Source organism: Nicotiana tabacum, chromosome 1 (assembly GCF_000715075.1).
Source record: "Nicotiana tabacum cultivar K326 chromosome 1, ASM71507v2, whole genome shotgun sequence".
In the NCBI taxonomy this organism is placed as follows: Eukaryota; Viridiplantae; Streptophyta; class Magnoliopsida; order Solanales; family Solanaceae; genus Nicotiana; species Nicotiana tabacum.
In genome coordinates this window covers 172543449-172563886 of record NC_134080.1, presented here as the reverse complement: position 1 = coordinate 172563886, position 20438 = coordinate 172543449, and the positions used below count along the sequence as shown (strand labels likewise).

The window sequence follows — 20438 nt, the reverse complement described above, 5'->3', positions numbered from 1 at the left end:
TCTTCTATCCATATGTATTACACATACATATCTTTTGTTCATATGCATACAACCATCAGGGGCAACTCAAGGATCTCGTGGCCTAAGGCGAAACCATATTGAGAGGCCTTAAATTTATTTTATAAAATTTATACATTAACAAAGAAAATTGCTTTCTAAACAACAAATTATCATTTAAGACAAAAAATAACGAATTTGCAGAAAACAAAATCGGAAGAAGAGCATAAAGAATAAAGTAGTGGATTATTGGATGTTGAGGTCTGAAACTCACTGAAATTTTGATTTGGCTATCATCACAAACAAGAAAAGAAATGAACATACATAACATAATACTTTAAGTTTTGAGCATTGACAGTGTCAAAAATATTTACACCTTTCTGATCAATTTAAACGAAAATTGTAGTTTATTCAGTTAAGTAGAACTCCTTAGTGAATATCTAAAATAAATATAAATAACCTAATATAATATGTTGAATTACACTAAAAGAAAACTGATGCATGATTGTTTTTGTGTTTATGCAGTTTCAGAGAAGATTATAAAAAAAATTCATTATGTTGTTGATGTATATAACTTAATTCCTATATAAAAAAGGACAAACCTAAAATTGAAGAGTGAAGAAAATATGCTAATTAATAAGTGAAGAAAATTATCAAAATTTTTTAACTTACTGGTATAAACTAACCTCAATCAGATAATAAAAAGATATATTGTAACACTTTTATTTAAAATAATTATTTATATAAATTATAGAATAATAATCATAATAATTTATAATATTTAAAAGTACCCAAAAGCTAAAAGTTAAATTACCAAAATGCCTTTCTAGATTATTTAATTATTTACTTAAAAATAAATAAAAACAAAAATAAACTAATATTTTTAAAGTATCTTTTCTTGAAAAGTTGTGTCCTTTTGATTTATGAAGAAGTCTAATAAGATTAAATTTAAAGCCAATTGTGCTCAATGGTTATTGAATATTTACTGCCAATTTCCACTTAATGTAAATCAATCTCCACATCAAGATTAAGTACCCTCCTTATACAAAAAAATCTAACGCGTGCAACCAACTTCAACCATCACTGCATACTCCTTCATTCATAGTTACTGTACAATAATTCTATTCACAAACATATTTCTTTCCAATTGACGTCAATGAGAATTAAGTCCTATTACTGTTGTTGTAATTCCTTTTACGGCGTCTTGCAGATGACGTTGTAGGAGTTTATATTATACAACACTGCTTGGGATAGAAAAAAGTTCTACTTTGGTGCAATTTTTTTACGGCAGTTTAAGCCAACTTCCGGAAACAAAACTGAAAGTATCAGCATTTGGCGTAAAGCATACTTTGTTATCTTTAGAACGATAGAAAATCAATGCCTCGTAAATTTTATGCGGTACGTTTATTTTCAATGTTGGTGTTTTTTCTTTATAGTGGCTTGACAACTTTATTCGCCTTATTTAGTAATATTGTCTTAGTGTTGCACTGGTAATAACGCAGTGCTTTGCGTTTACTCCATTCTCATCTATGCATACTTGTTCAAATGATCGTTATATAGGATTGTCAAGTTATTTAAATCTTTCAAGCAATGATATTCATCATAAGAAGTTGAATCAATATGAATAACAAGAAATGTATTGTGTTTTTTTCAAATGATATTGTCACGACCCAAAATTCAACTAGTCGTGATGGCACCTAACCATACCCACTAGGTAAGCCAATTAACAATTATCCAAATTAATGAGATTTACCAAGAAAATAAATGATAATACAATTGCTTTTATACAAGAATTTCCCAAGGACTGGTAGTACAAATCATGAGCTTCTAAGATTTAGTGTTTACAAAGCTAGTGTAAAATAAATACATCATTCATCCGGATTATACATAAATAGATTTTTTATAAGTCTAGAGCTACCATAAACAAGAGGCAGCTATAACCGGAACACAGGTACGCCTTCAATGCTAGCTCCCGTCATACACAACAACGTCAGCTTCCAAATCTGCACGCAAGGTGCAAAAGTGTAATATGAGTACAACCGACCTCATGTACTCAATAAATAAGTTCCAAATGACATATGAACCTATTCCAACTCCCGGAACAACAATCCGAACCCGATAATATCGAAGTCAACTCTCGGTCAAACTTATGAAACATTCCAAACCTTCAAATTTCCAACTTTCTCCAATGAGTGCTGAAACCTTCTAGAAATATCCAAATGCAAATCCGAGCATACGCCCTAGTCAAAAATCACCCTTCGGACCTAACAAAACCATCAAAACTCCGATCTGAGGTCAAATACTCAAAAGTCAAACTTGGTCGACTCTTCCAACATAAAACTTCCTAGTTGAGAATCATTCTTCAAAACTAATTCCGAATAATCTGAAAACTAAAACCGACAATTCTTACAAGTCATAATACATCATACGGATCTACTCATGCCCTTAAACCACCAAGGGAAGTGCAAATGCTCAAAACGAACGGTCGGGTTGTTACATACTCCCCCACTTAAAAAACGTTCATCCTTGAACGTGCCAAGAGTCGTTCCAAAGCCATCAAATCGCCGTATAATCTTACCATACACGTACTTTGAGGTGATCCCACGTCACCTTAATCCACATAATCCTGCCGACACAGCCTAACTAAAGATCCTTAGTTCAATCTTAGCCTCTAAACCTTAGAATCCAATTTTCCAACATCCGGAATTTCCTATAAGACCCAAATCTCACATTTATACACTATATAAGTCTGAACAAGCTACATCGAGCCATAACCATAACCCAAGACACAATCACATGCTATACCACAAAATTCAAATACTCATAGCAATAACTTCCGACCGCAATGGCTGCTCGATAACCAAATTGACATCGGTGACAAACCTTATATCAACTAAAATCTTATTTTAAACCTTTGTACACTGCCAAAGATGAAAGAAACATGCAGAAACTCTTAACCACTCATCAGATCAACAAGTCATGGAGCTATATCTCGTCCGATAGGAACCAAAGCCAAGTCTTAAGCCGACTTCTGATATTATTCTTCCAAACATACCATAATTAAATCCGATAGCACCAATTCTAGATCCAACGACCTCATCTTATCAAATACAAACTACTCTACTAGCATGTCACATCAATACTACCTAGAGCTACAGACCGAGCAATCCGTGCACCAATATGCGACAATTCAAATGTACTTAAACATAGAAAATGACTCCAATAAGAGAACCATCCCACACGCTCAACAAGTTGCCGCCACAACGCAATGCTAAGGACTCATCACTCACCGTAGAGCCATAACACACGAATCTAACACAAATGATCATATATCAACATAACTCTATTGGAATGCGTGACCCCATCCAAATACTGATCCATATGAAATACCTCAAGCCACCACACTCAAAATCAATAACCACGCGCAATTCGACACCAAGTACCCAAGGTGCATGACCATAACCATGGAGAAACAAATAACACAATGCCACACAAACCTGAAAGAACATAACCAACGCACAATCAATCATGCAACACCCAAATACCCATCTCGCTCAAATTCCAATATAAGGCCCTAATAGAACCGCACCATATGTGCATATAACCAACGAATCACAACCCCTCGTAACATAGAAGGGTAACTCATAGAACATATCAGAACACGAATAAGCTTAACTCCAACCAAATGGAACATCCCTCAACAATAGTAGTACGGAGTCAACCCATCCAACCCGGTGTAGAATACGCATCCTCATTGGGCCTACCAATGGCCCCCAGATCAATCTTGGTCATCTACAAATAGATACATAACCCTCCGAAAGTCCACAATGAGTGAACCATAACACATACTATCATCTGGCTAGCTTTGGCCACATCTCCATAGTCCACAACTACGAAACAATCTACTTTCTAGAACTCCCGATCTCCAAATCCATATAACATACGAATCAACATATCCGATCTCAAGTCCACTACCCGAATATCTAACACATATCTCATACATAATCATCCCCCGAGGAATACTTCTATAATTCTTCTGTGCCACATAGCAAAATCTGAATATCAGTAGTCAGTCAACCAAGCGAGCATCGCAACACCAATGAAGCATCCGTAAGTCAAAACACAATGTGTGTTCTGAAATGTACACTCTACTAAAGTAATACCAATCAGTGCCCACATCCGAATTCATTTGTGCTGCATACAAATTTATGATCTTCCCTTCAAAACTGACCCTTGACCTTGCACATGCAAATCTTAATCCCACACAACACACCACATCTATCATGCCATCCTAGGAAAAGTACGAAAATAATCAAATCTAAGTCACAAGCAAACTACATACTCAATTAACTAGGAACCTTCCATTTGATCTCATCCAGGAGAAAATCACAGCATGCAACATGCTCCTCATGCCAACAGGAAATATACACCTCAAACCGTGGTAGAAATTATTGAGAACACTCCGAAAGCCATTAACACGTAATTAAGCCATCAGAACCAAATCTCTCTAACTCAACTAAGCCACGCAAGTAACCAACCTAAGGGTATTGCCACAAAACACCTGTAGAGACTCACCACTTCATAAGTACCTAAAGGACCGATCATATTTTGTTACTGTACTGATCCCACCTACTACTAAGCTGTCCTTTTACCCGAGTTCCTTCCTAATTTCCCTCAAGCTGACACTTCTCCTTGCTAGAATACCATGATCCTCACCCAAAGTTCACCACAAGGGATCCTAGCATAAAACCACACCGCCCTAAGGCCCATAAGCCAATGTATTCCCTCTTGAGCACCCCAAAAATCACACAACCAAGACACTCTCTCTGAAGAGACCTTCTGTCAATATAAAGTTGTTTCCTTCACCTTTCTGATACTAAAACATAGAATCCATAATGATATAGAAATACTGTGAGTCTCGACATTATCCAATATAAATCTTAGGTTCTAGCCGTAAACAAATCGGAAATCTCACAATTGCTGCATATAAATCTTGAACCCATTAGAACCTTTTCGAGAGTTATCTACCCTGCTCACATCTCAATTGCACTGCCTAAACAGTCAAAACGACCTGTGTCCCATTAGCACGATGACACCCAAAAAAGTAACCCCACCTTAATGCAACCAAGCAAATTCCTACTCTATGCACCCTACATCCTTCATGAATAACCACTCAATCATTTCATGATTCTCATATACTCATAGAGTATAATACAACCCATATCCAGAAATTCCCTTACTCGAGTCATCCTCGATCTCAACCTCTTCAAGTCATAACCGTTTTACGAGTACACCTCAAAACAAAACCAATACAACACATAATCGTGCAATCAACTCGTCGATAGTATACTCCCCACTTAGCTCAACGCCATGGAATAAAATTTTTTATAACTCACAATACCCCTACTCTATTACGACCATAATCCCGTAGTGAGATTCAGCTAAATTTTTCACAAGCTCCGGCAACACAAACCATCTAATACCTCCAATCATCTGCAATCCCGCATTCATTCTCGTGACGGTCAGGTAAACTATTACAACCGATCCAAACTCAGATCGCACAAGTACAACCCACTGGTAGAAAAGAAAGCCTCCACACACATCATAAAAATCACACATCCATGGATTACCTTGCGGGTCATAACCCACCTATTTAGCCTCAAACTGACATATCTTTATACCCTTTCACAGCCACAACTACTACGCAATCACTTAATCTTTTTGAGTCTGAACTTATCAATAAGACATGAGAATCTAATTCGTTCCACAATTAAGCAACATGAAAGATCCTTCAATACACTCATAACTCGAGACTATTTGTCACATCAAGACAGAAATCAAGCACTCAATAGTCCTTTTTACATCTCAAGCAAACTCTTCTCGTCACATTCAATCTATCTGAACACATCCCGCAGTCACATCATACTCATCATATAGTCATCCAACCACTTATCGAACCACAAATTCCATTAATAAGGATATTGCCAGATATATAAGTCCAAAACCACGTGTTCACTCAACCGAAATTCCCGTGCTCAACTACGTCAACACCATGGCCTCAAGTCCTCCACACTAGCCCATCATCAGCACAGCGAAATCATATCTCGCACCTCATCCATAGAATTCACAAGCCGTCGATGCACAACTGATACTGAGCGCTTACATACGCATACAAATGCATGGAAGGAATTCAAAGAGATACGCTTCAAGCTGAATCAATACTGCATAATAAGAAAATAAAGATGGGAAGTTTATCCTAAATGTCCTATAACCTCTCGAAGATGGGTATGTACATCATCATATCGATCCGCAAGACTCTATTAGACACTTGCTCATGACTTGTAGAACCTATGAACCTATAACTCTGATACCAACTTATCACAACCCAAAATCCAACTAGACGTGATGGCACCTAATCCAACTCGCTAGGTAGGCCAATTAACAACTATCCAAATTAATGAGATTTATCAAGAAAAGAAATGATAATACAATTGCTTTTATATAAGAATTTTCCAAGGACTGGTAGTACAAATTATGAGTTTTTAAGATTTAGAGTTTACAAAGCTAGTGTAAAATAAATACATCATTTGTCCGAATTATACATAAATAGATTTTTCATAAGTCTAGAGCTACTATGAACAAGAGACAACTATAACTGAAACGCAAGTACACCTTTAATGCTAGATCCCATCATACACAACAATGTCAGCATCCAAATCTGCACGCAAGGTGCAGAAGTGTAGTATAAGTATAACCGACCCCATGTACTCAATAAGTAACAAATCTAATCTTAGGTTGAATGTAGTGACGAGCTGGAACAAAGGTCGGAGTCCAATACTAATAGCCAACAACAATTCATAACGTAATAAAAGAAGCAACTCAAAGATAAAATGCTCAGCTCGTTCACAGTTCCAGAAAAATAGGCCAGCTTTTCAAGCATATCAGTGAAAACCCAAATCTTTTACCGAAATCGCAAAAAAAAAAATGAGTAAGTTTGAAAACTTTGATGTTTTCAAAAAACTTCCCACAACAAGTAAGATGTTCCATTATCAAGTGGCATGAGGAAAGTGCATCTCGTACATGTCAATGTATGCATGCCACTGTAATATAATGCAGTGATAAAATCATATGCATACTCTCGGAGTATCAATGCACTCAGTCCTCCCAATCACTCAATCCTCACAGTCACTCAGTCCTCACAGCCACTTAGTCCTCATAGTCACTCAATCCTCCCAATCACTCGGCACTCGCGCTCGGCACTCACACTCATTAGGTACCTGCGCTCACTAGGGGTGTGTACAGACTCCATAAGGAGCTTCTTCAACCCAAGCATAATAAGCCAATCATGGCATAATCAAAAAAATATGCTGCTACGTGCAGCCCGATCCCATAGATAAATTAATAAGACATGTTGCGACATGTAGCCCAATCCAATCAGTATCTTCACAATCAGGCCCTCGGCTTCACTCAGTCATCAATCTCTCCAGTCTCTTGGCTCACAATATCATGAAAATCAGCCCAAAAATAATAATATGATATATCAATAAATGGTAACAGAGACTAAGATATGATATTCATATGAATGCGTATGACTTAGTATATAATTGCAAAGCCGACGATTCTCACAAGTCATAATACATTATACAGAGCTATTCATGCTCTCAAACCACCGAGGGAAGTGCAAATGCTCAAAACGACCTGCCTGGCGTTACAGATATGTTCCACGTGTACGTTCTTTCAAATAAGATTTGTAATTTGACCTTTTCTATTGACACTCACATCACTTGGAAACAAAAGGTTGTGGACTTAATAAATGACTCTCTAGAAAATTTTAGAAGGAAATTGAATAAAATTTATCTGTATGCTTTTGTCTAGCATCATTTTCACCATAGCAAATTCAACGTAATGTATATTTTTTTCGATCATATAATATTCTTTTTGCATTTTACAAAAAGAAATTGACAAATAAACTATATATTACTTTTTACTCGAAAATTCATGTTTTATTTTGATTTGTGAAGCTGTTCGTTGATGAAATTTGACATTTTCAAGATGTACTATGTCTCCACAAGAAGCACTATGAAGAATTTATGAGTTTAATTCAAGTGAATGTAATATCCAAGTATTAACCTTCAATTACATCCTCCGGACAATCAATCAGGCACTATATGTCAACAATTAAGTTTTATTGCAAATTTTTTTTTTAACAAATACATCTATATTTACACTAATTATATACTATATGATTCAGCGTATATGTGCAACATGTAAAGAGAAACTAATAATAATAATAAGAGTTTAAAGTAAATTCGGGTTTTCAAATTTTGGGTACTAAAATAACCGTCGCACTGGCCTAGCCTTAGAGTTGGCTTGGAATCAAACTAGCCTATCGTGGTTCTCTTAATAGCTTGGGTCAAACATGCTATTTTAGTTACATTCATTAATCAGCTCCCAAGCCCCACGTGCTTTTCCCCACGTGGTAAATTCGATTCAACAAACAAATGATCAAACGGAAAAAAAAGAAAACAGCGAAAAAGATGAGACGGAATTCAAATCCTAACATTAAGCTCAATAGAAAAAAATTATTTCACGTCCGCGTTCCCGAACTCGTACTCTCCCTTCCGAAATCACACCCAATTGATTGATTTGCTCACTTGTAAAACCCTAACACTTAATTTTGGACTCCCAAACGGCGTCGCCTCTGGTTCTTTTGTTTCCCGTCGGGTTCTAGTTCAATTTGATTTGACATATTTCCGGCGACGCTCTATTCTATTCTGTGCTCGAAGTTCCTGTTTACGAGCTGGCTATGGACTACGAGCCGTATGATAGCAGTGGTGAGTTTTTACATTGACAAAAAAATTTGATCTTTGTTTTTGTTTTCATTCAAATAGGGTTTTATAGTGTGGTTTGGGGTTAGTGGAATTAGCACGTACATTGTTATTTAGACGAAACTTTCCGATTGTTTTGTCTCGTATTATCGTGACTAGGTTTTTGGGACTTGGAAATTTTGAGAAATTGTATTAAAATCTGTATCCGGCGTATTTTAAGGAATTCTTTTTCTTTGAGATGTGTTCGTCAGTTTAACTAATGCTTTCTGGTTGGTGTTATTTGCTTTCCTGTATGTGTCCCCTTCCTTGGTTATTGTCTTTTGAGAAGTTTAAATTGATTTCTTGCAAGAATTAATGTGTTTAACGAAATAATGGGCTCAAAGTTAAAACACATAACTTAATATATTTCATTTAAAAAGAATTAAAACATTTATCTTGTTAGGTTATAGAAAAATGTGAACCATATTTGTTAGCTGAATTTATACTATGGATGTGTACTGAACTTGAAGAGTCGTGATCGTTAAGGCAAACTTAAAATCACATGGGAGGAAATTGCTTCAAAAGACATAGGATCTCTCAGAAATGATGCAAACTTGGCAGTAAGAAAATAATAAACTTTATGGAAGCAAAAGGTCCATGTAGGCGATACCGACTAGTTTGGCTTTAAGCTTAGATATGTTGGTATGCTTATATTAGGTTTTCATCCTTTTAGAGATTTGTATGTCAATAGAAAATGTAAAGAACCTCAAGTGCTAGATAATCCCATATTATTTATTATTGAAACGGTTATAAATGGTGCGAAATCGAACTCATATAGCCTGCGTAACTAGCTTAAGATTGTTTTATGGATGTTATTGTTGGTACTCTCAATGCAGCTTAGTCTTAGTTTCAATGTATATTGGCAGAATGTGATCCTTGTTTTGCATATCAAGAGCAGTAGGGTGAGGATCCTTCTTGTTTTATGTAGTTGTTCGAATCCATGCCCGTCATTAGTCCCTGTCGGAGGAGGTGACAGTTGGTTAATGCTAGGTGTTTTCATTAGGTTTAGGTGTCTTTATTAACTAGCCTTAGGATACGCGCATTGCACATGTTCCTGTCTCGATGAGTATAATTTTTCTCAGAGAATTTCATAAATATATAAATTGTGTTTGATTTAAAAAAAATTTAAAACTATAAGTTCATGAAAATGATGAGTACTGATCCTATATGTCCATTTATTAAATAAAAATCAGCGAAAAAAAATCTTTGTTCCTAAAAATGATAAATGGGGTTATAAATGTCAACCCCATTTATCTAACTCTATAAGGTAAGAAACTTTGCCCCACAAAAGTCCTCAGATGCGTCATTATTTGAATTTTTAATAGACCTAGGTTCTAATGCATCCTTTATAGACAGATCTGATCAGTCTTATGATGATAATACATTACAAATGCTAATAATCGCTCTTATTTCTTTTAGTTAATAGTCATGGATAGTATTAGTTAACCACACCTCTAGTTTGATCTTTTTTCTTTTTGACTACACACAATAGTTATCTGCATTTATGGACAACGAGATAAACGACGAAACTTTACAACAGCACTTTCGTATCCAATGCCCTTGATTTTGTCGGAGGAAGTACGCAGGAAAGAGAATTGCTTATGAAACAGGAGTTGAAATCCAAATGATTTACACCGTCTATTGCAAAGTTGGCCAATTAAATTTGTTAGTTAGATTATGGAATTACATCAATTTTGATTTTATGAGGTACAAACACGTTACATGATCATATCTCACCTAATACTTCTTTATGAATATTTGGTTTATATTCCTTTCTGTCATTTTGGTTGTTTTATCATGATCTAACTTTTGTTATCTGACGTTAATCTCTCTCTTAATAGTATAACGTATAGTTGTTCATGTGAGAAATTATGTGCAACGAATACATTACAACTTTGAAAATTGATTGACAAGCTTGTACATCTAAGATTTTGAATAATTAGTTGATTGTAACATAGTAAAATAACCTATATTCATTTAAACTACCTAATATGCTTCATAAAGTTATAGACATAAAATATGATTATACTTAAATTTATCGTTAGATATCTGATATATATCTAAAATGTTGGTATGTAGTTGGGATGAATTTAAAATTTTTTTGGTGAAAGAATTTATATTAACTTCTACTTACGTAACCTTCGTGTTTGTGTAGTTGTACGTGTGTATATTTTTTCTTTTTTATTTGTTTGCTCATTGGCAATTAGGTTCTTTTTTAATTTGACTAAAAAATATAACTTTGTGGTTAAAAGAAACTTACCTTCTATGTTTAGGAAAGATTTAATACTCCTAAATAATAATTGGAGTTGAAAATGAACATACTTTCCTAGCATGAAATAAAAGTGCTTGAAATTCTAGAATGGAAAGGAATTGAAAAATTAAATTTCTAAATATTAGGGGAATAATTTAGTGACTACCCATAAATTGTTGGGAATTAATTAAGTGATTATTTCTAATTATTAGGAAAATAATCAAATGACTATGTAGTCTAATGTGAACTCTATTTTAAAAGGATAAAAAAGACGAACCACATTTTGCTAAGGGTGTTCGTGCATTTAATATAGTATAGATAGATAATATGGTGCTAATATAGGTAAGTTTTACAATTTGTTTTGTGTTTTTACTTTCTTACAATGCATAGGGTTGCTGACGTTCTAGATCTCACAAACTGTCAATATTAATTCAGGAACTGATGATGATCTTCCTCCATCACATCAAAATAGGATTCCAAGAGGTGGTGGTCGAATTACTGGAAATGGAAGATCTGCTGTCATTGGTTCTGTCCCCTACCCGAGAATGTACGGAGAAACAGATATGGAGGCCCAAATTCATCAACTTGAGCAAGAAGCATACAGCTCGGTTCTGAGAGCCTTTAAAGCTCAAGCTGATGCCATTACATGGGTATATTCTGTTATTACTGTACTCGTGAATCTAATACTTGTATTTGTTTGATCAGGTTTAAATGACTACTTGATTAATATATTTTCTTCAGGAGAAAGAAAGTTTGATAACCGAGTTAAGAAAAGAGTTACGGTTGTCCAATGAAGAACATAGAGAACTTCTTGCTAGAGTTAATAATGATGATGCCATCAGAAGAATAAGGTTAGCTCTCTAGCTAGAGGCTCACTTTCTCCCGCTTGAATTTTTTTGGTGAGTCTTTCTGTAGTTTGGAGTTTGTCAAAGTTTTGGGGGCTAATTGTTACTCTATTGCTTTTAGGGAGTGGAGGCAATCTGGTGGGCATCAATCTGGTATGCTTGGTGGTGGTCAATCTGTTCATGATCCAATACCCAGCCCCTCCATTTCAGCTTCACGGAAGAAACAGAAGATTGGCCCATCTTTACCTTCTCAATCCTTTGCTGGACCATCTCCTACTTTTCTTCCACCTGTGGTGACTGCTGCAAACCAGCCATTTTCATCCGCTGCCAAGAGAGGACCTATTGCGGGGCCGAAGGGGAAAAAACATAAATCTGTAAGTCAGATGTTGCTAAAAAACTTGAAAGGTTGCGGTACAAATCAGTCTATAGTTCTGATATTTTCCTGCTATGTATAACTTCATAGGGCCAAATGATGCCTGGTGCGTCTTCAATGAAGTACCCTACTCCTGGTCCTTCAGGAAGAGCCCAACTCGGTAATCGGTTTTCTGAACCTGCTGAGGCAGCATCATCTGATCCATTGGTTGGAAGGAAAGTGAGGACTAGATGGCCTGATGACAATAATTTTTATGAAGCAGTTATAACTGATTATAATCCAGCTGAGGTATGCCTGATCCTTTTTAATTGGAATATTTACTCTTTTTTCTCCCCACGGTTGAATGCTGAAATCTTCTTGCAAATTTTCAGGGTAGACATGCTCTTGTTTATGACATGGGTACTGCAAATGAGACATGGGAATGGGTCAACCTTGCTGAGGTAGTTAGATGCTATATTCTCATGGAATAAAACAGTTAAATGACTTTTTGGGTTGTCCTGTTGGTAAATCCTTTCGTATTGGTTTATGTGGTTGCTGCTGCCATGAAACATTGCTATGATACACTTGGAAATAGTGCATGCTATGTATTCCATTGGCTTGTATTTTGGTCAATCATGTCTTAAACTTTTCATGGGCAAGTTTGCACTTACAAGAAAGCGATAGGAAATAGTAAGAGAGATTCAGAATGAAAGTTCAAAACTATTCTTAATGATTAAATCAGACCATTTCCTTCAAAAAGGGCTGGGAAGGGCAAAAAACCCATGTGAAGTCGACTTGACTTGATTTCCCGTTGATAAGACATAACTACCACATATTTTGATGAGCAAATATAGATGTTCTACTTTTTCTACCTATTACCCGTAAATTTTATAGGTAACTGGGTTTTTCCCTTGCTGCCTAATTCATGGTAAAAACCATATTCGTTGCATGTGTGTTTCCAAATCTAACGAAGTTTGGGAGGCTGCTTCACACTTCCATTTTCTGGAATATGCGTTGGCAGAACCCTGTATAAGTGTCAGCGCAAAGTTCTAGTATATCTAAGTAAACTAGTGAAACCAAGACAGCTCCATTGTTTGGGAGGCTGCTTCACACTTCAGGAGCGGTGAATCGGGTTAAAAGTGAAAGCCGCCAAAAACTGGCGGAATGCTCTCGAAACCAATTCACTTGAGTGAGACAGAGGAGAGTGGAATTTCGTGTGTAGGGGTGAAATCCGTTGATCTATGAAGAAACGCCAAAAGCGAAGGCAGCTCTCTGGGTCCCTACCGACGCTGAGGTGCAAAGCATGGGGAGCGAACATGATTAGATACCCTGGTAGTCCATGCCGTAAACGATGAGTGTTCGCCCTTGGTCTACGCGGATTAGGGGCCCAGCTAACGCGTGAAACACTCCGCCTGGGGAGTACGGTCGCAAGACCGAAACTCAAAGGAATTGACGGAGGCCTGCACAAGTGGTGGAGCATGTGGTTTAATTCGATACAACGCGCAAAACCTTACCAGCCCTTGACATATGAACAAGAAAACCTGTCCTTAACGGGATGGTACTGACTTTCATACAGGTGCTACATGGCTGTCGTCTAGTATATCTAAGTAAACTAGTGAACCCAAGACAGCTCCATTGTTTATCTATGAGTTCTGACATTCTCAATGTAGTGTAGTTCACTTCGGGATGGATGATTTCCATATTGTTTGGTTGTTCAAGTTCGTTATTTATCATATTGCTAAGTAGTGATCTCGTGAAATTTCCTTTTCGTCATCCATATATTGCTGAGTTTGTTTTCACCTCCTTTGACTGTATCATCCTAATGATTGATATTTTAGCTTTTGTAATTCTGTTTTAAGTGTTGCCCCCGGGCTTTGTTCTAGTGGTAAGAGCGCAACAAGTGATGTGTGGAGTAGGCGCATGTCACGGGTTTGAACCCTGCCGCAGACAAAAGCCTGGTATTTAAGTGGAGAAGGGTGGATTGTGGGGGTGTGTGTGTGTGGGGGGGGGGGATCCTCCCAGTTTTGATTTGTGCACCATTAACCCTCATGGATTTCTTTTTATCAAAAAAAAAACACAAACTGTTTTAAGTGTATCATGTTATATGATGGGCTTACTTTCTCGTCCTAGTTAAGCATTTGTTTGGAGCATTGCTGGTGCACGGGCGAGATGCCATAGAGTCAGTCGGGTGGGATTCTTTTTGGTCTGAGTTTATTGAGGTAGCTTATGTTTTCTTTCAGGGAGCATACATATGTAACTTTGTCAGTCTTTTAGTGAACTAGAGTTGTCTTGCATCTAGGTTTTGGGAAGTTTGTTTCTGGAAAATAATATATTATCTTATTCTGTGGATCTTCTATATATAGGTTAGAAGGGGTTTTTCTTAATTACAGAAAGCATAATATTATCTTAGCTCAGTTACACAAACACATCCACTTACCTGTTTTCATCTCTTCCGAGGTGGAGAGCAGTTTTTTAGCTGTTTTAAATTATACAAACGACCAAAAAAAGAAACTTCTTTCTAAGTTGTACAGGGATTTATGTCACCAGCACTTGAATGTTATATGAAGAATGTAGACATGACTACTTTGAGCTATGGTTGTTGGAATACAGTTCACTTTGTGGCAATTGATTTTAGTGACCTGGATGTCCACTGAAATAAATTGGAAATTTTAACTGGACTACTTGCAGTGAATTTTCAGGCATTAGTTATTATCCGATAAATGATTTGAAGTTGCCTTAATCACACAAGAAACTTCTGGTTCTGATATTGACATACTAACTTGCTCTGTGGATTGCTATTCCAAATGAATGACATATTATCTTGGTTATAAAAGTTAATGTGTGTGACATACATGCGTAGAGATTTTGGTTGCAAAAGCTTTCTCAGCCTCTTTTCTTAGACTGGTATTGCATGATATGATCTGCAGCATTTTGCGGAGGCGTCAAAATGCATGTCTGATACATGCCTGATATTCCAAAAATGTGAACAAACTAGAGGTTTCCTGTTAATCTAGCTCCTCATTCATCTGTCATTAATTTTTCTTAACTTGCTTGTGGTAAAGTTTATCAACACGAAAAAAGAAACAAACTCTGGCATATGGTAGTCAGTTTCTGTCTTCCAACATTGATTTCAGTTTTTATGAAGAGCTTCTTCAAGGTTTAGACTTGTATTTCCCTACTGTGACAGATTTCTCCTGAGGATATTCAGTGGGAGGGCGAAGACCCTGGAATTTCTCATCATGGAAATTATGGTGGATCAGGTCATGTCATGAGTAGATCTGGTGGACATGATAGTGCTCCAGGTGCAGGGAGAGGTAGGGGGTTGACTAAAGCCCAATCCAGAAAAGATTTTCTAATATCACAGAATGGCATAGGAAAGAAAGGATCTGATGATATTCAGTTACTTCATACTGATACACTGATCAAAGAGGTAAGTGCTGCATTTGTTAACAGGCCTCACCTGTAGATCTTTCACTGTGCATTGATTCATTGACTAGTGAATGTGGTCAGGTGGAGAGGATCTTTGGTGCTGGCCATCCAGATCCTCTCGAGGTTGAGAAGGCAAAGAAAGTGCTGAAGGTTTGTGACCCTCAACTTTCCAATCGCTGTTAATACTTAATATCCACGTATTAATTGCACAAGGATACCGAGTGTTTTTTAACTGCGCAGGAGCATGAACAAGCACTGCTAGATGCCATTTCAAGGCTTGGAGAGTTATCTGATGGTGAAAGTGGTATGACTTTGTGGAAATGGTTTTTCATTTCTTTTTCATTTTAGGCATTGTCATAAAATAATTTGGATTTGGGGAATCCCTGTGACCTTCCTAAGTCTGAAGTTCTATTTCTTGTGTCACTTATTTTTCTGTGATGTTGCACTTTGAACCTTTGTATTGGACAAGTAATAAATAGAAACAACGAATAATTAAGTATGACACTGTAAAAAACACTAGGTAATTTTTTACCATCTCTCTAAGCCTTGGTCGGCCAAGGATCTACAGGAAACAACCTCTCTACCCTTATAAGGTAGGAGTAAGGTCTGCGTACACACTACCCTCCCCAGATCTCACTTGTGGGATTTTGCTGGGTTGTTTGTTGTTATTGTTGTTGTTGTTGTTCTCTAAGCCTTGGTCGCCTGAGATACTTGGTGCTTGTGTTGGTGGGAGGTAACAGGTAGATTAGTCGAGGCATGCACAAGCTGCTCTGGACATCTTCGATTTCTGCAAATTAAAAGAAGTATGAAAGTATCTTCCAATTCATCTAAAATTCGTTAATAATTTTAAAGCTCTTGTGAAAAAGAAATAAACAAATAATTGCTAGAATGAAAGAAGTCATGGATGTTTCGGCATCTATGATGTTTCTAATTTGTATTAGAAAAAGTGAGGATCCTGATTTAATAGACTGACTGGACCACTCTACTCAAATGGCTAAGTAGAAATAATAGTCTTTTAATAATGGTGACAATTTGAAGGTCTATGAGCGTTAATTGGATCATCAGCGGGAAGTCCAGAAAGAGAGAGTAATGATGGAAAGAAGAGTTCTGGATTTTTTGAGGAAACTTAAATTCTTGTGAAACTGATGGAGGTTGGCGTGCAGTTTAATACCCAGGTTAGGGGGTCGAATTACTTTCACACCGAAGGTTGTGATGAGGCAAGGAGAGGCTCGGAGTAATGGAGCAACTGGTGGTTTGAAGGAACAGATGAATAGAGTCCATATGGAGCTTGCCCCAATTATTTCAGGCTTTCTTTTTAAATGGTTCACAGTTAAAACCATGTTTCTAATGGAAAAATATGTGGGAAGGTTTTTGGGTGTTTCTATGAAAATGAGGACGGGAAACAAGTGAAGACTCTCTGACCTAGTGTGACTTATTCTGCATTAATTTGACTCCTACTTTTTATGTTTCAATCAAAAAAGGAAGACAACAAATAGAACTTTTTGTGTCACAATACCCATATGGATGTCCTAAATTACCTTGCCTGTGCATAATTTATACCTAGAAATAAGAATAGAAATAGAAGTACATCAATATGTTCTCTATCTCATACAGTGAAAGTACTGCTAGGAAGTACTACCAAAGCCAACATTCTGCCACTACCTATGCTAACATGGCAATTCAATGCTTTCGCTTCTTTGATCACATACCTATTGTCGGTGTCACATAGCTCACGAATACCACTTGGTTGTAGTGGACCTATGGCCTTTAATGCACAAAACCCAGCCACCACACAGAAAAATAACTATGCCTCAGTTCCAAACAAGTTGGGGTTAGCTATATGAACTCTCGCTTACCATGTTTTCCCATTTAAATTCATCTTAGTCTCAGGCCACCCCACACAAAAACAACAAAAAAATCCAGTATAATCCCACACGTGGGATCTGGGGAGGATAATGTATACGCAGACCTTACCCCTACCTTGAGGGTAAGGAGGCTGTTAACGATAGACCCCCGGACCACCCCACACAAAAAGAATAAATAAATAAATAGAAAAGGGATAGATCAAGAAGTAAATGCCATGTAAAAGGTAAAATAAACTGTTGTTGAGTTTGTTTTTTTCTTGTGGTAATAACGACACACCTTGACTATTTCACCGTTGTGCCTGCTATCTCCCACCAGTATAAGTACCGGATAACTCCACTCACCAAGGTTTATGCTGAATGGAACAAATCACTGATACCTTTCACCTAGTATTTTTTGTCTCTACTGGAATTTGAAACGGAATCTCCAAAGTTTTCATCAACTTCGTTGATCACTAGACCACATCCTTCGGTATGGTAAAATTACAATCTTGTAAGAATTTTCCATTTAGACACCTTAACTAAAGGTGTTACCTATCGAGCACTTGAAGTGTATTAAAAGTTTGTCTATTGAATATGTTTTTTACTATCAGCCCAAACACTTAAATGCGTGAGATTCACGTGTTAACTTTAAAAATGTAAACCAATGAAATTTGGACATCAGAAGAAAAAATTCCGTGTCAATTGAACCCCTTCCTCCCCTCCCTTCAGCCATTGCCCACTAATTTCTCTCCCTCATTTTCTTAGTTGGAAGAACATATTCGGTAGTTTCCCATAGTCTTAATCGGGGTGGGCTCGTTTAATTTCTATTCAGAGCGAGACCTTATTAATTTCTCTCTCATTTTCTATTCTCTGCTCCATTGCGTTTCTCCCCCACAAAACCTGTTCTCATCGGTCTCAAGTACAGTGAAGAACTTCACCGAAGTTCGGCCGGAAAACATTCATCCGGTGACCTCTCCATCTTCTTGCTCATATTCATGTCATGTCTTTTGATTTTTTCTTAAAGTTTGTTCTGTTTGTAATGTGTTGCGGAATATATGGATGGAACTATGTTATACTCGTTGGTGGTCAGTTGTTTACCGGTGATGGTGTTGGCTCCTGGATTTGTTCCGGGAAAAGTCCAAGCAATGCTTTTTAATTTTCTAGTAAATTCAAAATATGTACCAAGACAATTATATTTCCTTCTATCTATGTTAATGTGTTTCTTTGCTATCTTCGGACTGGCATCTTTATCAAGCTACTTTAGAGCCAGCAGCACACTGATCGCCAAACTTTCTCCCCTCTCAGCTGTGAAGTTGGATGAGATGATTAATAAAAATGGTGATGGTGGATGTTGTCTCTGGTAGACTATGGCAAGAACAAAATTCCAAACTTCGCCATTTGAAGTTGATGGCAAGGATGATGTTTCTTGACCTCAAGATGGAGCTGGAGCTTGGAAGGTGAGAGGTTGAAAATTTCCATCCATTCACGCGCTCAGCTTTTGGTGTGAAGCAAACACCATGCCATGTGTGTCTGATAGACACACTGATGAAGAAGTTCAGGTGTTTGATTGGAACAAGGCATAGTATAAGTGTTTAAATGAAAAATCTGGACAAGTAGCCTAGAATGTATTCCACCATCAGTATTATTGTCAGCGACAGTGAAACATGTAATCTCCAGTGTTGTGTTTTTGCAGACCTACAAAACCAAACTGAAACGTCCCATGTATTTGGCTAGATGAGAAAGCACTAATAACGATGGTAATAATAATAATGTCTATAATAAATACTAATAGGATAAATCAAAATCAATTGTATTGCTTTTATGTCATAGTATCTGGTATTGTTCGAGCTGTTTGTGGATGCACTGTTATAAACTTCCAAGGCCCTTCATCAGCTTTCTATTCTTTCAAATTCTTTCTTTCCTGTTATTCAGCATGTCTTTATACTGTTGCAGATGAACGTCATTTCATGCATGGACAAGCAATGCATCGGGAGTGACAGGAATATCATGGTGGTGAGTAGTACAGAACAGCTGGGTTATCGAGCCGCCTAAAATAACAGCCACATAGAGGAAGGCAAGATGTCTAAAACATTGTTTCCAATGTCGGTGCGCCAGAATGATTTTAGGTCTGTTGTAGAATGCCAGCTTCAAGAAACGCTTGGCTAACATTAATTTATTGTAGTCTAGTTCTTTGAATAGACACCAATTTGTAGTCAGGAATGATTTATTTCCCATAGTTACAGGTTAGCGCTCTTGTAAAATTAATCATGGTAGCAATTTTACATGTGATGGTGTAAAATTTTTTTGACAGCTGGCACTTGGATTATGACATCCCATTTTTTCTTGTGCAATTGTTATTCCTATTTCGTTCGTAGTTTTGGCAGTGAAGTGGCTCATATAGCCCGGTATGTTTTAGCATCAATACTGCTTGAAGAATATAGCCTGAGATTGCTTATCACTCCTTGTCTGTCCAAATCCTGGTCGTCTGTCGCTAAAATGTAGACATCTCATTAAAATGAGACGTGATGGTTATTAAGGAGTACTTGAACAAATGGAATTACTTGAAAGCCATTTCTAAATAGAGAAACAACTTTAGGTGATAAGACTTGGCCGACTTCTTTCCACTTCCAGCCTAAGTTAATGTGGTTCCTTAGAAGTCTCGGTATTTGTAGGATGTTTGGCTAAGCTTATAAGCTGGTCAAATTGGCTTATAAGTATTTTTTAGCTTATTTACGTGTTTGGTAAACAACAAAAGTGCTTATAAGCACTCGACTTATAAGCCAAAATAAACCATAAGTCATAAGTTGATCATTCCCAACTTATGATTTTTTTGACTTATAAGCACTTTTGGTT

At 36.9% G+C, this 20438-nt stretch overlaps 1 protein-coding gene and 1 pseudogene across 5 annotated transcripts; both read left to right on the top strand.

Moving 5' to 3' along the window:
- The first annotated feature begins 8512 nt into the window (after positions 1-8512).
- LOC107814920 (protein EMSY-LIKE 3) lies at positions 8513-19936 on the top strand. 5 transcript variants are annotated; one of them, XR_012710253.1, is made up of 12 exons: positions 8513-8831; positions 10357-10571; positions 11588-11765; positions 11857-11966; positions 12082-12334; positions 12424-12621; positions 12705-12773; positions 15500-15742; positions 15823-15891; positions 15982-16045; positions 18891-19042; positions 19539-19936. XR_012710253.1 is itself a non-coding variant. In XM_016640485.2 (11 exons), the coding sequence occupies exons 2-11, from the start codon at positions 10489-10491 to the stop codon at positions 19580-19582; spliced, it is 1311 nt and encodes a 436-aa protein (XP_016495971.2). In that variant the 5' UTR covers positions 8515-8831; positions 10357-10488; the 3' UTR covers positions 19583-19936. The 5 variants fall into 5 exon arrangements, 2 of the variants coding, with proteins under 2 accessions (XP_016496064.2, XP_016495971.2); XR_001654685.2 differs by lacking the exon at positions 10357-10571 and having other exon boundaries at positions 8514-8831; positions 11551-11765; XR_001654698.2 differs by lacking the exon at positions 10357-10571 and having other exon boundaries at positions 8515-8831.
- LOC142165406 (18S ribosomal RNA) lies at positions 13417-13724 on the top strand (annotated as a pseudogene).
- Positions 19937-20438: the final 502 nt, after the last annotated feature.

Excerpts from the sequence above, each read along its gene's own strand:
- LOC107814920 (XM_016640485.2), top strand. The coding sequence starts at position 10,489 with ATGATTTACACCGTCTATTGCAAAGTTGGCCAATTAAATTTGTTAGTT. Across the intron at positions 10,572-11,587 it reads ATCAATTTTGATTTTATGAG|GATTCCAAGAGGTGGTGGTC; the intron begins GTACAAACACGT and ends ACATCAAAATAG. Across the intron at positions 12,335-12,423 it reads AGGGGAAAAAACATAAATCT|GGCCAAATGATGCCTGGTGC; the intron begins GTAAGTCAGATG and ends ATAACTTCATAG.